Raw genomic sequence first — 27,958 nt, forward strand, 5'->3', positions numbered from 1 at the left:
GATTGTACGAACAACTACACAGTGAAACTATCGGTATCTTGTGTGTGGGTGATCTAAATGAATGGTCCTATGGTATTTCATGATAAATGAGTTATTTGAACCAATGATTCTGCAAGTGCAAGGTTTCTTTAACGATATGAATGCACAATGCAATGTTTTGAACATTGGACAGCCTGTGTTAAGTGATGACCGTTTTGAGTTTTGTGTCTAGAGTTTAGAAAAATGACCACAAGGTTCTGAAATTAGTGCCAAGGTGATTGTTAAAAACTGTAATCAGCCCTTCAATGTTGAGCCAAAGACAGCTTTGTGTGTGTGTGTGTGTGTGTGTGTGTGTGTGTGTGTGTGCGTGTGTGTGTGTGTGTGTGTGTGTGTGTGTGTGTGTGTGTGTGTGTGTGTGTGTGTGTGTGTGTGTGTGTGTGTGTGTGTGTGTGTGTGTGTGTGTGTGTGTGTGTGTGTGTGTGTGTGTGTGTGCGTGTGCGTGTGTGTGTGTCACGTAAAGGCCTAAGTGCCTTTGATTGAGTCACATTTCCACAGAAAAATTGTATATGTAAAAATGGTCAAATCATGTAGTAATTCTCAACAGAGGTGATTCAACATATTCATATCAAGTAATGAATATTGATTACCTCATTGACGCTGACCTCATAGCCTACTCCAACTATTATAGTCTACACTATATCCGTTATCATGTTTCTTACATGCCCTGATTCGGAGCCAACCCAGATACTCGCCGTGGGACCGTTCTGAACCCGCCCAAATAGCGTCATCATCCTAAAAACCCGCCTCACAGCTTCCCTGGGGTCGATCATTTCCAAACATCCTCCCCCTTCAGCGGAAATAGCCGAGCCTAGGATAAAAACCGAGAAAAGCACAGCAGTTATCACACTTCATCTTCAATATCCGCCGATGACAATTGTTTCTAGAGGGAGATTCAGAACTAGCAACATACCATACACAAGGACAAGGTAAGGATATTCATGTTAATATGTAACCACACATTGTTTTCCAGATTTTAATTGTTATTTACTGGCTATGCTAAAAGTCATAGTGATTGCATTAGGCTACAACATTTGCTGATTGTTTTCTGTGAAGCATGCCGGGTCAAATTCAAATGGAATGCCAAATGATTTCAGTAATATTCGAATGGAATGTCAAATACATTTCAGTAAACAACGTGACGTTTTAAATAATTTTTGTGTATCTAATTTTCCCAAGCATTTGTGCATAGTTTTTAAAGCTGAATGAATGCATGGAGGCTATTATATGATTAGGCTATATTATTATGAGCGCAGTCTCACATACAGACAGTATGCTGATGGAACAGATCAGAATGGTTAGCTTAAAATGTTGATCAACTATTAGTTCTTCACATGTGATGCACAGCAAGGTGCACACGGCGGTGGTAGACCTACGCGCAAATGTTCCAAGAAAAATTGTAGGCTATTGACTTTATTTTTTATGTTCGATTCGGTACCAACACAACACGTTACACGCATCATACGCGGACCACATGCCTCCCAGGGGGTAGTTCGGTTACACCCTCCATCGGTTGAATGGTGTCAGTAAACCTCGGCATTTTTTATCCCATATCGTAGACTTAATGAAAGTTTAACAAATGTACCATTTTGAAAATACACATACATCGCATACTTAATAATACAATTTATTCCACATTGGAGACTCAATTAAAGGAACGTTTCAAATATGTAGTCAGCAAACTCAATTTATTTATGAAATACAAATACTCAATTGATTAATCAATCAAATGTATTTTATAATGCCGTTTTTACATCAGCAGTTGTCACAAAGTGCTTATAACGATACCCAGCTTAAAAGCGCAAAGAACAAGCAATGCAGATGTAGAAGCACAGTGGCTAGGAAAAACTCCCTTGAAAAACAGGAACCTAGGAAGAAACGCAGAGAGGAACGAGGATCAGGGGGTGGGCAGTCCTCATCTGGCTGTGCGGGGTGGAGATTATAAGAGGAAATGTCCGTTAAGGCCAGATCTTTCTTCAAAATGTTCAGACATTCATAGATGACCAGCAGGATCAAATAATAATCACACTGGTTATAGAGGGTGCAACAGGTCAGAACCTCAGGAGTACATGTAAGTTGGCTTTTTATAGCCAAGCATTCAGAGGTCGAGAGAAAGCTGGTCGAAACCGCAGGTCCAGCACAAGGTAGCACGTCCATTGTACAGGTCAGTCTTCCAACTACTCCACTATCTATGTTATTGATTAGAACATTTTCATTGTGCCATTTTTAAAATGTAACCCTCCAAATGTACTTACATCACATAATGGCATTTATCCTATATTGGGGACTCAATTAAAGGACCCTTTCAAATATGTAGTCAGCAAACTCAATGGATTAAGGGCAGAAAGCAAATATTTTCACTCTTGGCTGCTATTGTGTAGGCTAGTTATGCTCTGTTACTTGCAGAGCATGTAGCTCTCGTGCATTTCATGTCTATGCCATTTTCTTCTCACCTGATGGTGGATGTCTCCACACCTTGGCACATGTAGGCTATGTGCACTCTTAGGGGAAAAAAGGGTTCTTCGGCTGTCCCCATAGGAGAACCCTTTGAAGAACCCTTTTTGGTTCCAGGTATAACCCTTTAGGGTTTCATATAAAACCCTTTCCACAGAGGGTTCTACATGGAACCCAAAAGGGTTCTAACTGGAACCAAAAAGGGTTCTACTATGGGGACAGCCGAATAATCATTTTGGAACCCTTTTTTCTAAGAGTGCGGGGAAGTGAAGAGTGACTGAACCAGCCAAGAGCTATAGTGCAATAGTCACCTAGTGCTTACTTGGTGATCAAGTCAAATACAGCTGACCATACCCTGCCACATCTATCTCTTCCACATTCCACTCTCCTCTTCTATCCGACATCTTTCACACCCACACTCATCTCACTCTTTCTCCATCCCACCACATCACTCCATTTCTCTCTTCATCCCTCTCTCCACCTGATGCTCTTGCATTCTTTCACTACTGTAAACCCCCTCTCCATCCCTCCACCTGTCTCCATTCTTCTCTCTTTATCCCCCTCTCCACCTGATACTCCCCCCACATTCTGTTTCATACCGTCATCTCTCTCCCACCTCTCTCTTTCCATTCATCTCATTACCCCTCCCTTCACCTGATACTCCCATTGCACATACTGTATCACTTCGTCATCCGTCAGTTCACTCAGTAATCCACAGCTCTGGAATGAGATCATTCAAAAATTTCTTGTTGCAATAGTTCACATTCAAAAACTACAATAACAAGTGAAAGCAGTTGTGAATCGGTGTTCCTTCAGATAACAGAACAGAGATTACACTGAGAAAATGTTTCTAGGAATGTGGTTCCCTGGAGTTAGCTGGGTGTGTGTGTGTGTAAGTGTGTGTGTGTGTTGGTTCCACCATTTGCCTGACTAGCCCTGTATAGAATTGTAGGTTTAAAGCAGCTAGTTTAACTTGGGAATTCCTCTGGATAGCAGTTGTCAATACTAGAGCGCACCCCTATTGTGTTCCGATACAAGGTGACTGAACAAGACAAACCTGAGGTGGCTCACATGCACCACCTACAGGACAGGGTCACTTCCAGGAACTGGCTGACCATTAAGCGGCAGTATAGTAGTCCAAACTCAGCAATGTTGCTTAGTAACAAGTTGATCCCGGACCATTAATTACGAATCAGTGCATTTAGTGCATTCTTTGTGGTGGCTGGGCTGGTGTTTTAGGCCAGGGGGCCTCTCAGTGCTTTGGCTAACCTGATTCACAGGTCAAGAGCCCGGTATAGCAGTCATAGCTCCAGCCAAGTACCTTACTATCCCTAAGTAACACATAGTGTCATGACAGTGTTAGATCAGTTGTCATAAGCAGACATCAGCTCTCATGACATGTGTTATATCTTTATTATGACACAGTCACTAACATAGTATAGACCTTATGACAGAGGGTTCAAGTGTTGGGAATAACATATCCAGTGTCTCTTCCCCAAAAAGTAATGTGGCGACATGGAAAATAAGGCTATTTTAGAGTATTGGAACCAAACCTAAAGAAGAGAAGGAAAGGAAGATAATTAGCTAGAACCAAACCAGAGTTCTGTGTCGTTGTTTATCACACTGGTTCAATGTGATGCTAATCAGATTACGCCTATGGCTGCCTGCTTTCTCAGTGAAGAATAAACACTTATAACTGTGTTAAACACATGCCATCATGTGCCCACAGTCACATACGCCCATCCATACACACACAACTTCCTCTGTCTACAACTATTTACTTAATTTTTATTAAATTCATGAAGCTTTATCGGTATGAAAAGTGAAGGAACTTACATCGCCACATCATATTTTACCAACAGCAACATCAGTACCAAGGTTTGGTACACTTTAAAGATGTTTCCTGTTTCTTTGTCCTCGTTCTAGCAGCTGTAGGTCAGTATTTCAAAACATCCTTCTATTCAGTTTGATCACTGTTCAGATTTTTGACTAGACATTTTACATTTACATTGGAGTCATTTAGCAGAGCGACTTACTAACTGCATTCATTTTAAGATAGCTAGGTGGGACAACCACACATCACAGTCATAGTAAGTCAATCATTCCTCAATAAAGTAGTTATCAGCAAAGTCAGAGCTAGTCAGTTGGAAAAAAGTGTGAGTGTTAGTTCACAGGTCGGGGTGAGCAGGGGTTAATGTAGGATTATTTAAGATACTATTTGCATGGTAAGGTTGAACACCAGGCGGGCTACAGCGTTCTGGATAAGTTGCAGGGGTTTGATGGCACAAGTGGGGAGTCCAGCCAACAGCGAATTGCAGTACTCCATACGGGAGAAGACAAGTGCCTGGATTAGGAACTGCGCCGCTTCCTGTGTGAGGTAGGGTCGTACTCTAAGGATGTTGTAGAGCATGAACCTACAGGAGCGGGGACACCGTGGAGTTATCAACCGTGATGGAGAGGTCTTGGAAAGGACATCCCCGGGAGGAAGAGCAGCTCTGTCTTGTCGAGGTTGAGCTTGAGGTGGTGGGCTGACATCCAAATGGCGATATCTGCTAGGCACGTTGAGATGCATGTCGCCACCTGGGTGTCAGTAGGGGGGAAGGACAAAAGTATATAGTTGAGTGTCTTCCGTATAGCAATGATAGTAGAGACCATGTGAGGATATGACAGAGCCGAGTGACTTGGTGTATAGAGAGAAGAGAAGAGGGTCTAGAACCGAGCCCCGGGGAACACCAGTAGTGAGGGTACGTGGTGCAGACAGAGATCCTCTCCACGTCACCTGGTAGGAGTGGCCTGCCAGGTAGGGTGCAATCCAAGAGTGTGCAGAGCCTGAAACGCCCAGCCCTGAGAGGGTGGAGAGGAGGATCTGATGGTTCATGGTGTTGAAGGCAGTAGATAGATCTAGGAGGATGAGAACATGTACACAGTCAGCTTTCTTTCCTACTTCCCTCGAGAGGTGAAATGGCCGCTGATTAGTCTCTACCTGCTGTACCAGTGTACCAGCAAATCACACATCCTTACTGTACAGGTCAGCTAGCTAGACTCATCCTCACACAGACTGACAGGGGGAGAAGGTGTGTGTGTGTGTGTGTGTGTGTGTGTGTGTGTGTGTGTGTGTGTGTGTGTGTGTGTGTGTGTGTGTGTGTGTGTGTGTGTGTGTGTGTGTGTGTGTGTGTGTGTGTGTGTGTGTGTGTCGTTAGGTAAGGTTTATGTATTGGTCTTGGTCTTGGTCCAATGCAATGACCACAGTGCTGGAGTCTTCCTCAATCTCTTTTCACTCTTTCCATCTTTCTTTAACTTTAAGATTTTCTCTTTTGTCATTCCCTCTGTCTTCCCTTTCTCCCTCTCTCTCTCTCAAAGGGTGAGTCATGGTTAGTCACAGTTGACAGAGAGGCATTAGGGCCTAAAAGGGTTCTGCAGTGCATCTCTAGTCTGATGTGCGTTTACAGAGAGAACTAGATTAATTTACATTTATTCCCATGCTTATTTTATTGCAGTGACTGTGATATGTATTTGTCTTACCTTCCCTAGTTGAATGCACTGATTGTAAGTCGCTCTGTGAAATGACTAAAATGTAAATGTATACGTAAAATTCCATTAGCAGATGCTCTTATCCAGAGCATCCTTCAGTATTACCAAATAGCACGATCATCACACCTTCACCATCACCACACATTAAAAAATACAAAAGTTCTTCATGTCAGATTCAACTAAGTGTGTATTCTGGTTACAAAACGTAGCAAACTCTGTAGTACTGCAAACAAACGTTTTGGAAAGCCGACATAGTGGTGTCAAACTCTGTAAAGTTTCGTTCCCCCCCCCCTCTTCTCCTCTCATCGCTCTGTTTGTCATAAGTCATTCTACCCATCCTACATCTGCACGCCTGTTTAGAAACTGCTTCCATACTGTCTTGGAATGTTGGGAGAGGGCTTTAGCAACGTTGTATGAGTTCACACACTCATACACAGTTTGCACACACACACACACACAGTTTACACACACACACACACACACACACACACACACACACACACACACACACACACACACACACACACACACACACACACACACACACACACACACACACACACACACACACACACACACACACACACACACACGTGAGCTTGTGAGACTTCTCCTTGGTGGCAAACTGTGCTTAGTTGTTTGTCACTGTTCTCTGTCCCTCAGGACTAACCCTAACCTTAACCCCTAACCCTAAGCTTAAAATAGCCTTTGTCCTCATGGGGAAATGTTCCTTGTTTTACTATGCTTGTGGGGACTTCCAGTACCAACGAAGATAGTAATAACGAGGAAAGTAATTGTAAATAAGAATTTGTTCTTAACTGACTTGCCCAGTTAATTAAAGGATCATTTTTCTTTTAAATACAAGCCCCCACACAGTGACCTATTCAAAGTGACTTACAGTCATATGTGCATGCATTTTACGCATGGGTGGCCCCTGGAATCAAACCCACAATCCTGGCGGTGCAAGCGCCATGATCTACCAACTGAGCTACAGAGGACCGCACATGCACACACACGCGCACACACAAGCACTGCTATAATTTCCTTCCTGTATGTCAGTAGGCCTAAAAGGCTGCACAGGAAATCACAACTTCAAGGAATCAGCAATGCCCTCCAATTCCCCAAAACGTTCCACCTATCCCACCATTTCCCTTTCCCTCTGTCTTACTCAAAGGAAGGGTCAGGGTGAGGGTTAGAGGAAGGGGTAGTATTGAAAAGTCCATCCATTCTCTACCCACATCAGAGTAGCATGCTCGTGACATTGGACCTATTGTTCACTAGGAGTTGGCTTTTTTGTTGTATTTCTCATAAGTTGTGACTGTTGAATACTTGATGTATGTACCCAATGACTTGACTTGTCCTGAATCAACCAAAACAGTCTTTCTTCACATGGCTTAGTAGAACCTTCAATCATTTGTATTTCTTTTCCATCAGAAAAGATCCAGACACAACCATGGCCAAAGTATTGGGAATGCTGCTCCTCCTGTCAGCTCTCTGCTGCTCCCTAGCGGACAAAGTAGGTACCACACCCACTGCACTAACCACAGCTCCAGGTAGAAGTTGCCCTTAGGTGCAGATCTAGGATCAGCTTCACCTATAGGGCCAGCTTAACCTATAGGGCCATCTTAACCTATAGGACCAGCTTAACCTATAGGGCCAGCTTAACCTATAGGGCCAGCTTAACCTATAGGGCCAGCCTAACCTACAGGACCAGCTTCACCTATAGGGCCAGCTTAACCTTTAGGACCAGCTTAACCTCGCAAAATGCACACGGTGAAAAATGCTAAACTGACCTTAGATCAAAGTCTAGAGTTAACTTCATCACTACTGTTGCCATGCAGACAGTTAACTTCATCCACTACTGTTGCCATGCAGACAATATGTGTTTGTTGGTACTGTGGAAATTTGAGCTCACTTCTCTTACATCTCCCATGGCAGGTTGAGCTTCGTCACACCAAAAGAGGGACAAGATACTATAAAGGTGAGCTTGGACTGCCCCCTCACCCTCTTACACCCCTCTTCTGTCCCTCCCTTCACACCACAGTAGGTTACTGAATGGAGGACGGCTCATAATAATGGAATGGTATCAAACACATGGAAAGCATGTGTTTGATGTGTTGGATACCTTTCCATTTATTCCATTCCAGCCACTGGTGCCCAGCCATTAAGTTGCCACTAGCCACCTGTGCTTCACACTAATCATGTGTTAGCTACAACAAATCATTTGTTTGTGTGTCACCTACGCCTTCTCTTTTCATGTGTATACATTATGTATCTGTCTCTCATCTTGTAAGGGACTCATGTGTCTGTGTCTCTATGTTTTTGTCTTTGTCTCTACCCCTGTGTGTGTTTCTGTGTGCATGTGTCTCTCTGTGTGTGTGTGTGTGTGTGTGTGTGTGTGTGTGTGTGTGTGTGTGTGTGTGTGTGTGTGTGTGTGTGTGTGTGTGTGTGTGTGTGTGTGTGTGTGTGTTTGTATGCATAGAGCGGTGTGTGGGTGGCCATTCGGCTGTGGTGCGTGGTTTTGGGGACACAGGGTTGAGATTGAGGGGCCAGCGTGTGGAGCGCTGCACCTGTGCATCACGAGGACGACAGCGCTGTCACGATGTGCCAGTCATCAGTGAGTGGAAACACACAGACAAACATACATATACTGTATATAAATACAGACACACACACACACTCACAACCCCCTTTAGGCTGGCAGAGTGACAACACTGTTCAGCTTGTTTTTCTTGTTTTCTTTTCCAGAACCCCCCCCCCTTCCCTCTGTCTGCCTTCCCTCTGTCTTCCTTCCCTCTGTCTGCTTTCCCCCTGTCTGCCTTCCCTCTGTCCACTCTGTATTTACAGTATCTCTCCCTTCTGGTACCTTACTTTCCTCCGCTATGGAGAGTGGTTGGTGTCATGGAGAGAAAGGGTGTAGTCTAGGATGTATAGTCATTAGAACACCCACCCATTGTGACTTTCACTATATTTAAACGCATACACATGTTCCTTCACCCCCACTGAACAATGCTATGATGCATGACCACCCATCTGATGACAGACAAGTCACTACCTCATTCTCACCTTGTGTGAGGTCATACGCTGTCAACAGAGACGTGGAAATTGGGGTTGAAGCTGTTCTGAAAAAAGGGAAATTATGACAGTTTGTATGTGATGTAAAAGAAGTCATGACATTTGGTATAACAGGTGGGCTCTTCGTCTGTGGTCTAGTAAATATTGTTGTTAGAGAAAAAAACAAAAAAACAAACTCCAACACGTCAAACCATCCCTCTCTCCATCCCTGTAGCCTGCTATCAGTCAAGCTGCTACAACGGGGGAACCTGTAAGGAGGCGGTCTACTCCTCTGACTACCTGTGCCAGTGTCCACCAGGCTTCACTGGAGCTCAGTGTGAGATCAGTAAGTAGAGCACAATCAGAGACCACGCTACACTGTCAATAAATACTTCTCCTCTCGCCTCATATACTACTGAAAAACAAGGACAAGGGATTGATATTGAGGCCTATCTATTAGCTTCTAGTAGTAATGTTGGTTACTACTATCATTAGGGCATTAGACACATAGAGATTGGTAGAACGCAATCCTGCGACAATGACTAGAAAAGATTATGGAGTTGTGGTCTGTGGGCCAACCGTAAAATAAAAATTGTTTACACCCCAGAAGCCAAAATCTGGAACGCCATGGAACCCACTGGTTAGCTGGCATCAATCTGTTTGTTTTATTCCGTTGGGAGGCCGTTGTACATACCCCACCCACTCAACATGTAAATTCATAACACATGTTGATGGTCTAATGAGTGAGTTCACAGCCAAAAGAGCCCAGAGTCATATTATATGATGTCATCTATCAGTGTCATAATTCATCATTGGTCATGTGTTGAAACCACAATGGCCAAACTCTCTCCCCATGTGACTCTGAGTGAAGCCTAAAAAGAGCGGTACATCCTCTCTACATGAGTTTACTCAATACTCATGCGTGTGTCATTGCATGGATACCATAAGATCAGGGAGCCAAAACACGGAATAGATGTGTGAGTGAGTCCTTAGTCATGTAACCAGGATGCATGACGATAGGAGGAAGCTATAGAGAAAGGACGACAGCTAGACAGACACACAGAGAGACTTTATCAGATCAACATGGTTGCTATGATAATGTATTTCCCCATAGATACCGTGTTGTGTCCCAAATGGGACCCTATTTCCTACATAGTACTCTACTTTTCACCAGAGCCCTATATGCTCTGGTCAAAAGTAGTGCGCTATGAAGGGAATAGGGTGCCATTTGGGACACAAATTATGTGTTTGGATGGCTGGATTGGATAGACAAATTTCTCTCCCTCTAAACAGACACCACTGAGAAGTGTGTGGTGGGCCAGGGTAAAGGGTACCGTGGTACGTGGAGTATCAGTCGGACCGGCTCAGAGTGTATCAACTGGAACTCCACAGCCCTCAAAGGGAAGACGTTCACAGCTAAGAGACCAGAGGCGAACAGCCTGGGGCTGGGCAACCACAACTACTGCAGGTACACACACATACACACTCAAACGCACACATGCACACACACACACACACATACATCAATCGAGCACTCGAGGTAAATATTCCCCTCCCCTGTTCTCTCTCTTAGGAATCCAAGCGATGATACTAAGCCATGGTGTCATGTCTACAAGGGAACCCAGATAGCCTGGGAGTTCTGTACTCTCTCCAGCTGCCCTGCAGGTAATGACATGACAACATAATACTATACCGCTATTTGGTTATGTAGCGGACATGAGTCAGTCATGGTCACATAATGAGGTAGTCCGCCTTGTGAACTTCAAAACCAGTGTCTGCACTTGGCCCAAGAGGGAATTTCCTCTTGATCTAAGAGGTTGGTTGTTCCCATGGGAGACCTGGGTTCATGTCCTGCTTGTTAACAATGGCGCCCAACGTTGGGTGGTGTCTCATGGGGGAGGAGGTCAAATGGGGAGTGAATGTAACGGACATGAGTTGGTCATGGTCACGTGATGAGGTAGCCCCGCCTGCAAACTTCAAAACCATTGTCTGCCCTCTGCAATTTCCTCTTGGTGTAACAGTCTAAAACGTTGGTTTCTCCTGTGGGGTTCATATCCTGCATGCTACAGTTACATTGTTGCCGTGCCAAACTATGAGAAGTAGGCTACTTTACTGACTGTGGTCCACAGCGTAAATTAAATCTGTGCCTCACCCTGTGTGTTTTTCCAGACCAGAGCCCAGTGGAGTGTGTTCAGGGCGCAGGGCAGACGTACAGGGGGACGACGGCCGTCACTAAGAGGGGCTACAGCTGTCTCGCCTGGGACTCACCCCTCATCACCCGCAAGTTCTACAACGCATGGAGGTCTGAGGCCAGAGAGCTGGGGCTGGGGAGTCACAACTTCTGCAGGTAGGATTATAAACACACAGAGAAACTCTCTCTCACACATGCATGCTGGGCACATACACTCACTCACACAAACACACACACACACACACACACACACACACACACACACACACACACGCACCCACAATCACACACTTATACATTCTCCTGTCTCTTTCTTTCAGGAACCCAGATGGTGATCTCGGCCCCTGGTGTCACGTCTACAGAAACATGAAGCTGACCTGGGAGCTCTGTAACATCACCAAATGCCGTGAGTATCTCTGTTACCCTGTTACCATGACTACTGTCCAATAATATCGGCAACAGTATGCATGTATGTGTCCTCTCATGTGCCAGTCGAATGACCACTGTATATTCTGCCAAGAATTGTCATCGTCATCACCTACAGTAGCTTACTGTAATGCATGTGATGACTAAGAAGACAAGGAGTCAAATGACTGTCGGGATTGCAATGAGTGAAATGCCTAGGAGTGTAATTGAGTACATTTGCAACTGTAGTCACGCTGTATGAGTATTTGATATCTAATGTCATACTGAACAGTATCTGTTTGTTCTTTAGGGAGGAGACCTACTACTATCACTACTCTAGGCCCCAGGGCTCCCACCAACAACAACAACAACAGAGGTAGGAGGACAGCCACAAAACAACACATTACATTTACCTGTACACTTGTCTTCTTCCTCCACACCACACCCTCTCCTTCTATTCTATTGCTGCTGGTGATTCTCTGATCCACCTCTACGCAGACGACACTATTCTGTATACTTCTGGCCCTTCTTTTGACACTGTGTTAACAACCCTCCAGGCGAGCTTCAATGCCATACAACTCTCCTTCCGTGGCCTCCAACTGCTCTTAAATACAAGTAAAACCAAATGCATGCTCTTCAACCGATCGCTGCCTGCTCCTGCCCGCCTGTCCAACATCACTACTTTGGACGGCTCTGACTTAGAATATGTGGACAACTACAAATACCTAGGTGTCTGGTTAGACTGTAAACTCTCCTTCCAGACTCACATCAAACATCTCCAATCCAAAGTCAAATCTAGAATTGGCTTCCTATTCCGCAACAAAGCATCCTTTACTCATGCTGCCAAACATACCCTTGTAAAACTGACCATCCTACCAATCCTCGACTTCGGTGATGTCATTTACAAAATAGCCTCCAAAACCCTACTCAATAAATTGGATGCAGTCTATCACAGTGCCATCCGTTTTGTCACCAAAGCCCCATATACTACCCACCACTGCGACCTGTACACTCTCGTTGGCTGGCCCTCGCTTCATACTCGTCGCCAAACCCACTGGTTCCAGGTCATCTACAAGACCCTGCTAGGTAAAGTCCCCCCTTATCTCAGCTCGCTGGTCACCATAGCAGCACCTACCTGTAGCACGCGCTCCAGCAGGTATATCTCTCTAGTCACCCCCAAAACCGATTCTTCCTTTGGACGCCTCTCCTTCCAGTTCTCTGCTGCCAATGACTGGAACGAACTACAAAAATCTCTGAAACTGGAAACACCTATCTCCCTCACTAGCTTTAAGCACCGGCTGTCAGAGCAGCTCATAGATTACTGCACCTGTACATAACCCATCTACAATTTAGCCCAAACAACTACCTCTTTACCTACTGTATTTATTTATTAATTTATTTTGCTCCTTTGCACCCCATTATTTCTGTCTCTACTTTGCACTTTCTTCCACTGCAAACCAACCATTCCAGTGTTTTTTTAGTTTTTATTTTACTTGCTGTGTTGTACTCACTTCGCCTCCATGGCCTTTTATATTTTTATTTATTTATACATATATTTGTTTGCCTTCACCTCCCTTATCTCACCTCACTTGCTCACATTGTATATAGACTTATTTTTTTTTTCTCACTGTATTATTGACTATATGTTTGTTTTACTCCATGTGTAACTATGTGTTGTTGTATGTGTCGAACTGCTTTGCTTTATCTTGGCCAGGTCGCAATTGTAAATGAGAACGTGTTCTCAATTTGCCTACCTGGTTAAATAAAGGTTAAATAAAATAAATAAATAAATATTCCTCCTCCCCATCTCCCCCTCTTCTCCACACCTCCCCCTCTTCTCCACACCTCCCCCTCTCCTGTTCTTCCTCCACACCACACCCTCTCCTTCTATTCCTCCTCCCCATCTCCCCCTCTTCTCCACACCTCCCCCTCTCCTGTTCTTCCTCCACACCACACCCTCTCCTTCTATTCCTCCTCCCCATCTCCCCCTCTTCTCCACACCTCCCCCTCTCCTGTTCTTCCTCCACACCACACCCTCTCCTTCTATTCCTCCTCCCCATCTCCCCCTCTTCTCCACACCTCCCCCTCTCCTGTTCTTCCTCCACACCACACCCTCTCCTTCTATTCCTCCTCCCCATCTCCCCCTCTTCTCCACACCTCCCCCTCTCCTGTTCTTCCTCCACACCACACCCTCTCCTTCTATTCCTCCTCCCCATCTCCCCCTCTTCTCCACACCTCCCCCTCTCCTGTTCTTCCTCCACACCACACCCTCTCCTTCTATTCCTCCTCCCCCTCTTCTCCACACCTCCCCCTCTCCTGTTCTTCCTCCACACCACACCCTCTCCTTCTATTCCTCCTCCCCATCTCCCCCTCTTCTCCACACCTCCCCCTCTCCTGTTCTTCCTCCACACCACACCCTCTCCTTCTATTCCTCCTCCCCCTCTTCTCCACACCTCCCCCTCTCCTGTTCTTCCTCCACACCACACCCTCTCCTTCTATTCCTCCTCCCCATCTCCCCCTCTTCTCCACACCTCCCCCTCTCCTGTTCTTCCTCCACACCACACCCTCTCCTTCTATTCCTCCTCCCCATCTCCCCCTCTTCTCCACACCTCCCCCTCTCCTGTTCTTCCTCCACACCACACCCTCTCCTTCTATTCCTCCTCCCCCTCTTCTCCACACCTCCCCCTCTCCTGTTCTTCCTCCACACCACACCCTCTCCTTCTATTCCTCCTCCCCATCTCCCCCTCTTCTCCACACCTCCCCCTCTCCTTTTATTCCTCCTCCACACCAAACCTCCCCCTCTCCTCCTGTCCTTCTCTTCCTCCTTCACACCTCCCCTTCTTTCTCCTTAAACCTTAAGGTTTTTACATCTAAAAACAGAAAATGATATATCGACTGCCCCCCCCATAGGTACCTGTGGACAGCGTGCTGACAACAATCACAGTCGCCCCTCCTTCCGTATCCTCGGGGGGGCCCGGCAGAGTGACATCACAGAGCAGCCATGGCAGGCAGCCATCAACGTGTTCCGGTCCACATACAAAGCACACTTCTTCCTGTGTGGAGGGGTCCTCATAGACTCCTGTTGGGTCCTCTCTGCTGCACACTGCTTCGACGAGGGGTAGGTTTAATACACACGTGCGCGCGCGCACACACACACACACACACACACACACACACACACACACACACACACACACACACACACACACACACACACACACACACACACACACACACACACACACACACACACACGCCCAAGTGTGACTCACTGATTTGCTTTCTCCGTTAGGTTTAAACCAGAGCGTCTGCAAGTGGTACTGGGTCAGACGTTTCGTAAGAACTCCTCCAGCAGTGACCAGATCTTTGAGGTGGATAAGTACTGGACCCACGAGAAATACAACGAGGAAACCTTTGACAACGACATTGGTGACCCATTTTTTCATTACATTTTAGTCATTTAGCAGATGCTCTTATCCAGAGCGACTTACAGTAGTGAGTGCATACATTTTTATACTGCTGCCCCATGGGAATTGAACCTGTACCAACTGAGCTATATTGGACAGCACAATGTTAAGCACTGACTCGCACTAGGCTTATGGCTTGATTATGTAGCATATGTGAAGAGCCATAAAGAGCCGTTGTAACCAAAGTAAAGCAATATCACTCATTCTCTCTTTGCCCTCCTCATCCTCCTCCTCCTCCTCCTCCCTTCCCTCCCCCTCTTCTCAGTCTTGCTGAAGTTGAAGAGTGATATTGGCCTGTGTGCTGTGAACTCCCCGGAGGTCATGCCCGCCTGTCTGCCTGACCCAGGCCTGGTACTGCCTGACTGGACCGAGTGTGAGATCTCTGGTTACGGCAAAGAGAAGGAGTGTAAGACAGACATCACCCTTTCTTTGAAATGTTTCTTTCTTTTTTAAACTCATGAAGCTTAGCTAAGTGTTGTTTCTGTGGTTTATTTTCTGATGCCCAGTAGAGGGCAGTAACCTGAGGCACACTCAGGTTTTTGTGAAAGGGTGGAGAAGAATGTTGAAATACACTACATGACCAAAAGTATGTGGACACCTGCTCATCTCGTTCCAAAATCATGGGCAATAATATGGAGTTGGTCCCTCCCTTTGCTGCTATAACAGCCTCTACTCTTCTGGGAATACTTTTTATTTTGTATTTTTTGTATTTTACCACCTTTTTCTTCCCAATTTTGAGATATCCAATTGTGATCTTGTGTCATCGCTGCAACTCCCCAACGGGCTTGGGTGAGGCGAAGGTCTAGTCATGCGTCCTTCGAAACATGACCCGCTAAACTGCGCTTCTTAACACCCGCCCGCTTAACCTAGAAGCCAGCTGCACCAATGTGTCGGAGGAAACACCGTTCAACTGACGACCGAAGTCAGCTAGAGAGCGATGAGCCGAGGAAAGCCCCCGGCCAAACCCTTACAACACTGGGCCAAATGTGCGTCGCCCTATGGGACTCCCGGTCATGGCCAGTTGTGACACAGCCTGGGATCAAACCCGGGTCTGTAGCGACGCTTCAAGCACTGTGATGCAGTGCCTTAGACCGCTACGCCACTCGGGAGGCCCCTTTCTGGGATGACTTTTCACTAGATGTTGGAACATTGCTGCAGGGACTTGCTTCCATTCAGCCACAAGATCATTAGTGAGGTCGGGCACTGATGTTGGGCGATTAGGTCTGGCTCGCAGTCGGCTTTCCAGTTCATCCCAAAGGTGTTTGATGGGGTTGTCATGCAGAAACAGGAAAGGGCCTTCCCGAAACTGTTGCCACAAAGTTGGAAGCACAGAATTATCTAGAATGTCATTGTATGCTGTAGCGTTAAAATTTCCCTTCACTGGACTAAGGGGTCTAGCCCGAACCATGAAAAACAGCCCCAGACCATTATTCCTCCTCCACCAAACTTTACAGCTGGCACTATGCATTGGGGCAGGTAGTGTTCTCCTGGCATCCCCCAAACCCAGATTCGTCTGTCGGACTGCCAGATGGCATTCATCTCTCCAGAGAATGTGTTTCCACTGCTCCAGACTCCAATGGCAGCGAGCTTTACACCACTCCAGCAGACCCTTGGCATTGCGCATGCTGATCTTAGGCTTGTGTGCAGCTGCTCGGCCATGAAGACCCATTTAAGAAGCTCCCGACTAACAGTTCTTGTGCTGACGTTGCTTCCAGAGCAGAGCATGTGAGCAGAGTTTTTTATTTATTTTTATTTATTTTACCGTTATTTTACCAGGTAAGTTGACTGAGAACACGTTCTCATTTGCAGCAACGACCTGGGGAATAGTTACAGGGGAGAGGAGGGGGATGAATGAGCCAATTGTAAACTGGGGATTATTAGGTGACCATGACCAGTTGAGCGGTTGAAAATCTCTCATGGAGCGGTGCGCAACGCTGATCCATGTCCTTTCCAACTGTTCTGCTAAAAACTGCTCCGCTCACACAGGAAAAAAAACTGCCGCTCCAAATTCGCTCCATTCATTAAAATCACAATTTAACCAACACCCATCTTATTTCTGTGACTACCTGGAACTACCATTTGGTTTTTTGAAGTATTGAAACCAAACCATATGGATTTGAATGAAAAGTTTTTGAATAAAGATAAAAAGGGAAATGTAGGAAGCGCACATAATTTCAAATAGGCTACATGTCATATTAAACAGCATATAATCACTCTAAATAGGCTACATGTCATATTAAACAGCATATAATCACTCTAAATAGGTCAGGAGCCAGACAGGGAGCCTATGGTGGAACAATTAATTATTTAGGCGATATCATTTCAATTATTTCAAGGCTATAGCCTACAAAGGAATACATTGTGAAGCATTTGCGAGTGCGACACAATAGGCTGGTAGAGATATAAAGTATTCAGCATTTAAACAACATTTTGTTGTATTCAATCATTATAGTCTATACATTTTTAGAAACAGGATTTTAGCCAGTCTGTGGCTTCAGGCTCATGCGATGGAGCCTGGAGAGCCGGCCAGCAGCAGAGAATATCCTCTCCACACCTGCAGAGCCACTGGGGATGCTAAACACCCTTTTGGCCACTCTTGCCAGGCTGGGCAGAGATACAGAGTTGTTTTTCATTTTTCTATAGGTCGGCCTACAGGTTTTTAGGCAAAGTAACCCAATCAAAACGGAAAGCTCCTTGAACGTGGGAATATGCCAGGCCTATTGTGCCAAAATCAATTATGGCCTATTGTATAGATAATAGAACAAAAATGAACAAAACGTTTAAGAGAAATAAAATACTATAATTATAAATAAATAAATACTTTGCTACAATGACACACTTAGTTATCTACCCACCTCATTTCTTTCTTTCTTGCTCGTAGTAAGTACACCATAATGCTTTTGGGATATGTGTCTTTTCAGATTCCACAATTATTATTTAGTTGTGGACACTACATCACCACACTCCCTCTCTTGCTCTTGGTCCTCATATTTGTAAGTCACCTTGATTTAAGACCTTGTGGGTTTTATCAGTTTCTTTCTGAAAATATTTACGAATTCCTTGACAGTAGCTAAAGCAAGGGTCTATAGCAGAACACAACTAGACTACAAATGCATGCTGGGCCGGGTATGCGAGAAGGCTGACACTCCAGCCTTTGAGAATCTCACTCCGTGCTCCAGTCAATTTGGGCACGCTCCGCTACTCGCACCGCGCCAGCTCTGCTCCGCTCACATACTCTGTTCCAGAGGCAATTTGGAACTTGATAGTAAAAACCGAGGACAGACGGTTTTTACACGCTTCAGCACTCTGAGTTCCCTTTCTGTGAGCTTGTGTGGCCTGCCACTTTGCGGCTGAGCCGTTGTTGCTCTTAGATGTTTCCACATCACAATAACAGCACTTACAGTTGACCAGGGCTGCTCTATCAGGGCAGAAATTGAATGAACTGACTTGTTGGAAAGGTGGCATCCTATGGAGATCTATGGAGATTGCATGGCTGTGTGGTCGATTTTATACACCTGTCAGCAACAGGTGTGGCTGAAATAGCCAAATCCAGTCATTTGAAGGGGTGTCCACATACTTTTGTATATATAGTGTACCTAAAGCAGTGTTTCTTAATCCTGGTCCTGGGGGCTCAAAGGGGTGCATAACCCTTGCTATCTTTTTTTATTCAGTCTAGAGATGTAAAACAAACAATGTTATATAGGCTATAGGTGTCAGAGAGGGCATGGAGCAATACAGGCCGACAACATGGATAGTGTGTCCAGAGCTTAATACCCTTCCCTTTCCCCTCTCTCCATAGTTGATGCGATGCATTCTGAGCGGGTGAAGAGGGGTCACGTGAGGTTGTGGCCTCAGGACCGCTGTGTCCCTAATGTCTTATCTGGGCGTCTGGTCACCTCCAACATGCTGTGTGCCGGGGACACCCGGGGTCTGGATGATGCCTGCAAGGTGAAGAGGGCTCTTCTTCTTTCACCCTCCTAAGACCCAAACACTCTCTGTCTGTGTCCCAAATAGCACTATATTCCCTATATAGTGCACTACTTTTGACCATAGCCCTATAGGCCCTGGTCAAAAGTAGTGCACTATATCTGTAGGGAATAGGGTGCCATTTGCCATGCAGTATGTAGCCCAAAGCCCCAAAAACTCTACAACACTAAGCACTTAAATAGCTAATTAGCCTGTACAAGGATGTGTCATGTTGGATGTTAGTGCTACTGATAATATTTATAAAATGGTACTGTAGGCCTCCTGCTGAACCATGACTGAACCACAACTGACACGTGTCCCTCATCTCCTCCTCCTCTTCTCCTATGCAGGGGGACTCTGGCGGTCCTCTCGTCTGTCCCAAGGATGGGAAGATGACTCTGATGGGGCTGATCAGCTGGGGTGATGGCTGTGGGAAGAAAGACACGCCCGGGGTGTACACACGTGTTACACAATACACTGACTGGATCAGCAGCAAGAAACAGGAAACTAGCCAGTAAACAAACACACACACAAACAGTACATACACCCGGAGAGAAATTGTGAGAGAATTCATCTGACTCCTGTCCATCAATCACAATGTCTTAACCGAGGAATGGACAACCACTCAATGCACAAGAGGAACCTCCAGTACATTGTTTAACTCTTGGGCTGAGAGGGAGAATGCAGTAAGGTCAGAAGAAACTCACTACACCTCCAAAGAGAATAGACTGTTACTCAGTCCAGCTCAGTACCTTCCAGCTGATTCCTGTTCTACCCAGAGCTACATGTAAAGTATATATTTAGGAATATGGCTCTGCTTCCACCACTCCATATGCAGCTTATAGAATGTTGGACATGTACTTTGCACATAAGGTTCCATAGGAATGTATATAGCCACTCCAATTAACATTTCCCAGTTCATTTAGAGTTCATTTTACATGGGTGGCCTGCTGTTTGAATTGAATTTTGCAATGTTACCCACCTACCCCACTATAGCACTAACCACAAAACAATCTGCTGGATCAGAGTCAATCTAAGACAGCAGCTACATTCCAAACTGACAACTCAACCCCATCCCTCTGTATTTGTTGACTCCCTCAGCACCTAACAGTTCTCAATAGGCGTAAGAAATATGGGAGCCCACCTTCCAGATGCTTGAAAGGCACGAATTAAGGCGTTGAGTTGTCAGATTGGAATATAGCTAAAGCCTGAACACAGCCACCATTATCTGTCTCCATTCCATAAGCGTTGGGTTGAGCCCAGCGATCAGCATATCCAGTCTTTTAAAGTTGGATTTATGTTGAAAAGGACTGGGAGGTGTTTGTATCTAACGAAAGCTCTTTCACTGCAAAGCTTTTGGACTCCACCTCCCTCACATAGTACAGTATTTGTTCATGTTTGAGTGAGTGTTCATATTATTTATTATCTCAAAAATATATACCCTCTCAAGGACAGTAATGTTTAATATTTGTATTTTACATGTGTGTATTAAGTTAATATTTATGTCTATTCCTGTTACAGTTTTTTCTACTGTAATAGTTTATGCAGTTTTTTTAGTAGTTCAATGTGTAGAGTTCTGAAAGAGTTGTTTATGTTTATAATTTATTTTTGGGGCTATCATAACCTTTTTCTGAGAAAGACATACACCCATCTTTTTAAATAAAGAACATTTAAATAACATTTTTGGTTACCTCTTCAATTTCTCTTGTTACTGGGCTAAGCTGTCGACTAGAGTCTTGTTACGGTGCTAAGCCGTCGACTAGAGTCTTGTTACGGGGCTAAGCCATCGACTAGAGTCTTGTTACTGGGCTAAGCTGTCGACTAGAGTCTTGTTACGGGGCTAAGCTGTCGACTAGAGTCTTGTTACGGGGCTAAGCCGTCGACTAGAGTCTTGCTACGGGGCTAAGCCGTCGACTAGAGTCTTGTTACGGGGCTAAGCAGTCGACTGGAGTCTTGTTACGGGGCTAAGCCGTCGACTAGAGTCTTGCTACGGGGCTAAGCCGTCGACTAGAGTCTTGCTACGGGGCTAAGCCGTCGACTAGAGTCTTGTTACGGGGCTAAGCCGTCGACTAGAGTCTTGCTACGGGGCTAAGCCGTCGACTAGAGTCTTGCTACGGGGCTAAGCCGTCGACTAGAGTCTTGTTACGGGGCTAAGCCGTCGACTAGAGTCTTGTTACGGGGCTAAGCCGTCGACTAGAGTCTTGCTACGGGGCTAAGCAGTCGACTGGAGTCTTGTTGCGGGGCTAAGCCATCGACTAGAGTCTTGTTACGGGGCTAAGCCGTCGACTAGAGTCTTGTTACGGGGCTAAGCCGTCGACTAGAGTCTTGTTGCGGGTCTAAGCCGTCGACTAGAGTCTTGTTACGGGGCTAAGCCGTCGACTAGAGTCTTGCTACGGGGCTAAGCCGTCGACTAGAGTTTTGCTACGGGGCTAAGCCGTCGACTAGAGTCTTGCTACGGGGCTAAGCCGTCGACTAGAGTCTTGCTACGGGGCTAAGCCGTCGACTAGAGTCTTGCTACGGGGCTAAGCCGTCGACTAGAGTCTTGCTACGGGGCTAAGCCGTCGACTAGAGTCTTGCTACGGGGCTAAGCCGTCGACTAGAGTCTTGCTACGGGGCTAAGCCGTCGACTAGAGTAGACCTAGAGTCCTACGCCTAGACACACAAAAGCACATACATCATTTTCATGTATCATCATGCTGGCACACATCAGATAACATGTTTGTAATACTTAGGCTACAGATCTATTGTAGCGCTGCTCACATAATCCGTGCATCCACACACTTTATTCCATGGTCATTTTTTTAGAAGAAAATTGCAGTCGGGAAAGGCAGCTGGTCAGCGCGTCCTCACACATATCATTGTTAAATCTTAGGTCTATCGTTCCACAGGGATGCTGGCCAATGTTGACTCCAATGCTTCCTACAGTTGTGTCCTTTGGGTGGTGGTGGACCATTCTTGATACACGTGAAACTGTTGAGTGTGAAAAATCCAGCAGTGTTGCAGTTCATGACACACTCAAACCGGTGCGCCTGGTACCTACTACCATACCCAGTTCAAAGGCAGTTAAATATTTTGTCTTGCCCATTCAACCTCTGAATGGCACAACTACACAATCCATGTCTCAATTGTCTCAAGGCTTAAAAATCCTTCTTTAACCTGTCTCCTCCCCTTCATCTACACTGATTGAAGTGGATTTAAGACATGACATCAATAAGGGATCATAGCTTTCACCTGGATACACCTGGTCAGTCTATGTCATGGAAAGAGCAGGTGTTCTTATTGTTTTGTACACTCAGTGTATATAAACTATTTAGAAGAAATAAATCAGACATGTTTTTACATTTGCAAATAATTTCATCTTTGTAGTTAAATAATTTAAATTATAATTGTTTTTCAACACCACTGAACTCACTTGTCCAAAGTCTCCTAAACAGGTGGCACAAGTTCCACACTAGTAGGGGGTACATACATACTGTACACACAGATCTCAACAGGTCAGTTACACAAGTCATGACTTGAAAACATGTTTACCGGAAGCCTAAGCCTGCACTTGAAACACACAGGCTACATATCTCTTGTTGATGGGCAGTGTAAAGTGCTGTACACAGGAATTAACTACCCAAATACCCTGGGCATGCTATGAATGAAGTGGTACAAAGAAAAGGAAGCACTTTAGTTTACAGTGCTGAAATAACAGGACGGTTCAATAGTCGCCAAGGCTGCAATAGAGGTTTGTCCATATTAGTCCACGTGTGACACTGACACCAAAGTAAGTCCTGAATGTTGGGATTGAATTCACCTCATTCCAAGACTCCCGGTGCCTATTTTGGAGTGCTGGAAAGGTGATACCTCAAGCACCTCATTGCTCCTCCCTCTCTCTCCTATTTTCCTCAGCTCCCTCATTCCATGCCAAACCTGATGGTTTGGCTAAAGTTAGCCCCCTTGGGCTGGTATATAAGGCCCCAAGGGGCCAACACCTCCACGTCAGTCACATTAGCTTGGCGTAGTCTTCTCTTCTTGAACAAGCAAAACCCCAACAAACTCTTAAGACATGGTGAGTGTGTTCGCATACCTCTTATTGGACAACAGTTTTTATGATCTAGGATTGTCTACAGTAAAACTGATAGGATACCAAAGCAACCGTATAATGGCACAAAAATGGACTGAATTACATTTAGAGACTTCTAGAACAGTTTCCCAAATGGTGGTTCAGGACCCATTGGTGGAAGCTGGCTCCTCCTGAACTAAAGACCCAAGACCGTCTTGTAGCTTAAAAACTCTGGTTGTGTTGAATTGGTGCATCAAAAGGAAATACTCAAGGAATGTTTGGGGACCACTGCTCTAGAGATATTACATAATCTTAACCAATCTGAAGCTACAACAGAACAGGACAAGTGTATTTTTGTAACGCTCCTCCTCTTCGTCTGATGATGAGGAATAGGAATCATCGGACCAACACGCAGCGTGGTAAGTGTTCATTGTAAATTTAATTAAATAAACTGAACACTGAATGACAAAAAACAACAAAGAGAGTGAACGACACGAAACAGTCCTGTAAGGTGAAAAAACACAAAACAGGAAACAACTACCCACAAACACAGGTGGGAACAGGCTACCTAAGTATGGTTCTCAATCAGAGACAACGATTGACAGCTGCCTCTGATTGGGAACCATACCAGGCCAAACACCTAGAAAAGGACAACATAGAACAAAACATAGAATGCCCACCCCAACTCACGCCCTGACCAAACCAAAATAGAGACATAAAAAGGATATCTAAGGTCAGGGCGTGACAATTTTATACAACTCACCTTTTTTTTTTGTAACAGTATTTTTATTGGAATTTCACAACAACAGAGACAAAGCAAAAAAAAACAGCACTTACTTACACATACCTGCGCATATATATATATATATATATACATATACATACACATACATACATACACATACACACATACACACCCATACATACGTACACCATTTTCCTCTCCCCGCTCGGCACTTCTCTCACCCCATCACCATCATTGCGTCTCTCAATACATACATTTTAAACAAACTTACAAACAGAAATTAAACAAAAAAGCTCAGTTTAAACTAAGAAGTTAGGTTCCACACATGGAAGGTACAGTGTAATTCTGAAATACATAGATCACCACCATTCTAAGAGAATCCTTGCAGCATAATAACGGATACCTATAGGGTTCCCATACTTTGTAGAACTGATCTGTTTTAGAATGCAATGTACATGTCAGATATTCCAGAGGCACCCATTCAAATAGTATCTTATGCCAATCTTTAATAGAAGGAACCTTATCACTAATCCACTGTAAAAGTATGTTTTTCCTCGCTGCAAAGGTAAGGATGTTGTAAAGCCTCCTCTTACCCACAGAAGTAACATGCCTACTAGGGAGACCCAACAGTAAAGAAACTGGGTCCAAATCTAGATCAACCCCTAGGATCTTTTCAATTTCTTGCAGAACACCAGACCAGTATCTTTGTATTTTGGTACATGACCATAAACAATGTGTTAGGGTGCCTGTATCAGTTTTGCATTTAAGACACTGAGGAGAAGAGGAAGAGGGGCTAAAAGCATTTCTGCGATTTGGGGATATATGCAATCTGTGTATTATTCTTTTTTAATTTTTTATTTAAAAATAGATTTTACCCCCTTTTCTCCCCAATTTTCATGGTATCCAATTGCTAGTAATTACTATCTTGTCTCATCGCTACAACTCCCATACGAGTTCGGGAGAGACGAAGGTCAAAAGCCATGCGTCCTCCGAAACACAACCCAACCAAGCCGCACTGCTTCTTAACACAATGTGTCGGAGGAAACACCGTGCACCTGGCTCCCTTGGTTAGCGCGCACTGTGCCCGGCCCGCCACAGGAGTCGCTGGTACGCGATGAGACAAGGATATCCCTACCGGCCAAACCCTCCCTAACCCGGACGACGCTAGGCCAATTGTCCGGCCGGGACCTCCCGGTCACGGCCGGCTGCGACAGAGCCTGGGCGCGAACCAGTGCCCTAGACCACTGCGCCACACGGGAGGCCCTGTGTATTATTCTTAATTGGATTGCTCTAGTACGATTACATATAGATATTGTTTTTGCATATCTCCAAATGTCCTCCCACATCTCTTCGTCAATAGTAACAGACAATTCTTTCTCCCACACTTGTTTCACCCTCTGTGTGTCGACAGCAGAAAAGGACCTTAAAGCATCATAAAACAGACTTACAGACATTTTTCTTTGTGGGAAAAAAAGCATTCTTTCAATGACAGACATATCAGGGTTACCAATTAGGGTGGTGCTCTTCACAATATAATGTCTTACTTGTAGGAAGCGGAAAAAGTCCTGCTTTGGGAGTCGATATTTCTCGACCATCTGCTCAGATGACAATAAAATCTTATCAGCAAATAAGTCATTTAGTCTGCGTATGCCCTTATTAAGCCAAAAGTTAAAGCCCGCATCCAGCAATCCTGGACCAAAATCTGGGTTGTTAAGAATTGGGGTAAGAGCAGAGGTTAGTTTGGACCTTCCCAGGAAACGTTGAACTGACCTCCATACTTTGAGTGTGTTAAGTGTAATAGGATTATTGCAGTGATCTTCTACAGACTTGAAACTTCTGAAAAATAAAAGATCCTGTAAGGGGTATTTTGAAAGAGAAGTCTCAATGTCTAACCAAATAGAGGAGTCATCGTTTGTGATCCAATCAGAAATATAACATAGGTGGGCACACCACTGATAGAACCTGATATTGGGCAGATCCAAGCCACCCATAGAACTTGGCAGCTGCAATATTGCCATCTTAAGTCTTGGCTTGCGTTTACTCCATATAAAGGAACTTAGCCATCCATTTACAACCTTTATTACCTTATTGGAGAGTAATACTGGGATCATTTGGATTGGGTAAAGTAGTCTAGGTAAAATGTTCATTTTCAAGAGGGATATTCTACCCAACCAAGAAATCGGGAGAGAGTTCCAGCGCTCCAGATCCTGTCTTATTGTATCAAACAAGGGAACAAAATTGGCTTTATACATTTGCTGGAATTTAGGAGTTACAAATATACCCAGATACGTAAAACCTGAGGGAGACCATTTAAAAGGGAAGGGGGGAGAAGTATTAGGTACAGAGTGAAGGTTACCAAGTGGCATAGCCTCTGATTTAGTTAAGTTAATCTTGTAGCCTGAGAATTCGCTGAATAATTCAATAATATTAATAAGAGATGTAGTTGAAGTCTCGGGACTAGAGATGAATATCAGGACATCATCAGCATACAAGCTTATTTTATGGTGAACATCACCAATGAGCAGCCCCTGTATAGCAGGCGTTACCCTGATGGCCTTGGCCAGTGGTTCCATAACGAGTGCAAATAAGAGAGGGGACAAAGGACAGCCCTGTCTGGTACCTCTGTATATAGAGAAGCTATTTGACCTTAGCCCATTAGTAAGGTCAGCAGCCTGAGGATCATCATATACAACTTTCACCCATTTTATAAAGTTGTCCCCTAGACCAAATTTAATTAGAGCAAAGAATAGGTAAGACCACTCCACACGACCCTTCTCAGCATCTAGGGAGAGCACAAGACCATCCATAGCACTTTGTTGGTAGGCTTGAACAACTCACCTTTCTATGAAAGCCTTATGCTGAGAAAGTGTGACTTGGATTGGTACAATTTATTCAAACGAACGCTAGAAGCACCCAGGCATAGAAATCTGAAGCAAAGCTAAGCTTCACTGCCATGTGACTAATTGAAAGGCGGTTAACCATTTTTCAGAATGAGACAGAGCATCCTTAGAGGTCAATGACAATACATAGTAAATTCCTAGAAGGGGATACTTTGTGCCCTTCTGGCAGAACTGATGTCTATGACAGAGGAATCATTCTCAAAATATTGTTGGATTACCTTACCTCTTGCCACTGTGGAGGTCCAAGCCCTTTTGGCCCAGAATCACCAAGAGCGGCTTTTCATGGCCTAAACAGGCTGTTACAGTAAAATGTTGGATGTTTTGGCTGTGTTGACCGTGAGTTAAACGAGATGTTATGTTTACCGTTGACCCCCAGGCACCCAAGAAGGCCAAGAGGAGGCAGCAGCAGGGAGAGGGTGGATCCTCCAATGTGTTCTCCATGATTGAGCAGAGTCAGATCCAGGAGTACAAGGAGGCTTTCACAATCATTGAACAGAACAGAGATGGCATAATCAGCAAGGACGATCTTAGGGACGTGCTGGCCACTATGGGTCAACTGAACATGAGTAATGAGGAGCTGGAAGCCATGGTCAAGGAGGCCAGCAGGCCCATCAACTTCACCGTCTTTCTCACTATGTTCGGCGAGAAGCTGAAGGGTGCTGATCCCGAGTACGTTATTGTGAGCACTTTCAAGGTCCTGGACCCAGAGGCTACCGGCTTCATCAAGAAGGAATTCCTTGAGGAGCTCCTGATTACTCAGTGCGACAGGTTCACCACTGAGGAGATGACCAACCTATGGGCTGCCTCCCCCCCAGATGTGGCTGGCAATGTAGACTACAAGAACATCTGCTATGTCATCACACACGGAGAGGAAAAGGACGAAGCGTAAATTCACCTTTCTCAATCTCTCTACCTCTCTCCGTCACCCTCTCACTAACCCCCTTTTTTACTATTGGGTGCTGTGGTGTGTGCACAATTGTTTATTTGAAACAAGTAGGTGATTGTTTTGTCTCAACATGACGTGACGTAATCAATGGACTTGCCCCTATTCATGTACTCGAAAGGAGCTTAAAAGGGACAAGTGCTGTACCATGGTTGAAAAAGAGTCAAGTGTGATTTAGCAGTGGATTGTAAGTGCATTGTAAGAGAGAGAGATGGCAA

At 44.9% G+C, this 27,958-nt stretch overlaps 1 protein-coding gene and 1 pseudogene across 1 annotated transcript; both read left to right on the plus strand.

Moving 5' to 3' along the window:
• The first annotated feature begins 809 nt into the window (after nucleotides 1-809).
• On the plus strand, nucleotides 810-20,784 carry LOC139545233 (tissue-type plasminogen activator-like). Its single transcript, XM_071352772.1, has 15 exons — nucleotides 810-965; nucleotides 7,456-7,537; nucleotides 7,960-8,002; nucleotides 8,504-8,638; nucleotides 9,311-9,421; nucleotides 10,369-10,543; nucleotides 10,649-10,740; nucleotides 11,245-11,422; nucleotides 11,587-11,672; nucleotides 11,982-12,047; nucleotides 14,582-14,789; nucleotides 14,964-15,100; nucleotides 15,404-15,544; nucleotides 18,938-19,086; nucleotides 19,455-20,784. The coding sequence occupies exons 1-15, from the start codon at nucleotides 907-909 to the stop codon at nucleotides 19,620-19,622; spliced, it is 1,830 nt and encodes a 609-aa protein (XP_071208873.1). The 5' UTR covers nucleotides 810-906; the 3' UTR covers nucleotides 19,623-20,784.
• Nucleotides 20,785-27,178: 6,394 nt separating this feature from the next.
• Nucleotides 27,179-27,686, plus strand: LOC139545915 (myosin regulatory light chain 2, skeletal muscle pseudogene; annotated as a pseudogene).
• Nucleotides 27,687-27,958: the final 272 nt, after the last annotated feature.

The sequence above is a fragment of the Salvelinus alpinus genome, chromosome 19, assembly GCF_045679555.1.
Source record: "Salvelinus alpinus chromosome 19, SLU_Salpinus.1, whole genome shotgun sequence".
NCBI lineage: Eukaryota > Metazoa > Chordata > Actinopteri > Salmoniformes > Salmonidae > Salvelinus > Salvelinus alpinus.

Coding starts and splice junctions, on each gene's coding strand:
- LOC139545233 (XM_071352772.1), top strand. CDS start 907: ATGACAATTGTTTCTAGAGGGAGATTCAGAACTAGCAACATACCATAC. Junction 15,101..15,403: donor AACCTTTGACAACGACATTG/GTGACCCATTTT, acceptor CCCTCTTCTCAG/TCTTGCTGAAGTTGAAGAGT. Junction 15,545..18,937: donor TTACGGCAAAGAGAAGGAGT/GTAAGACAGACA, acceptor CTCTCTCCATAG/TTGATGCGATGCATTCTGAG.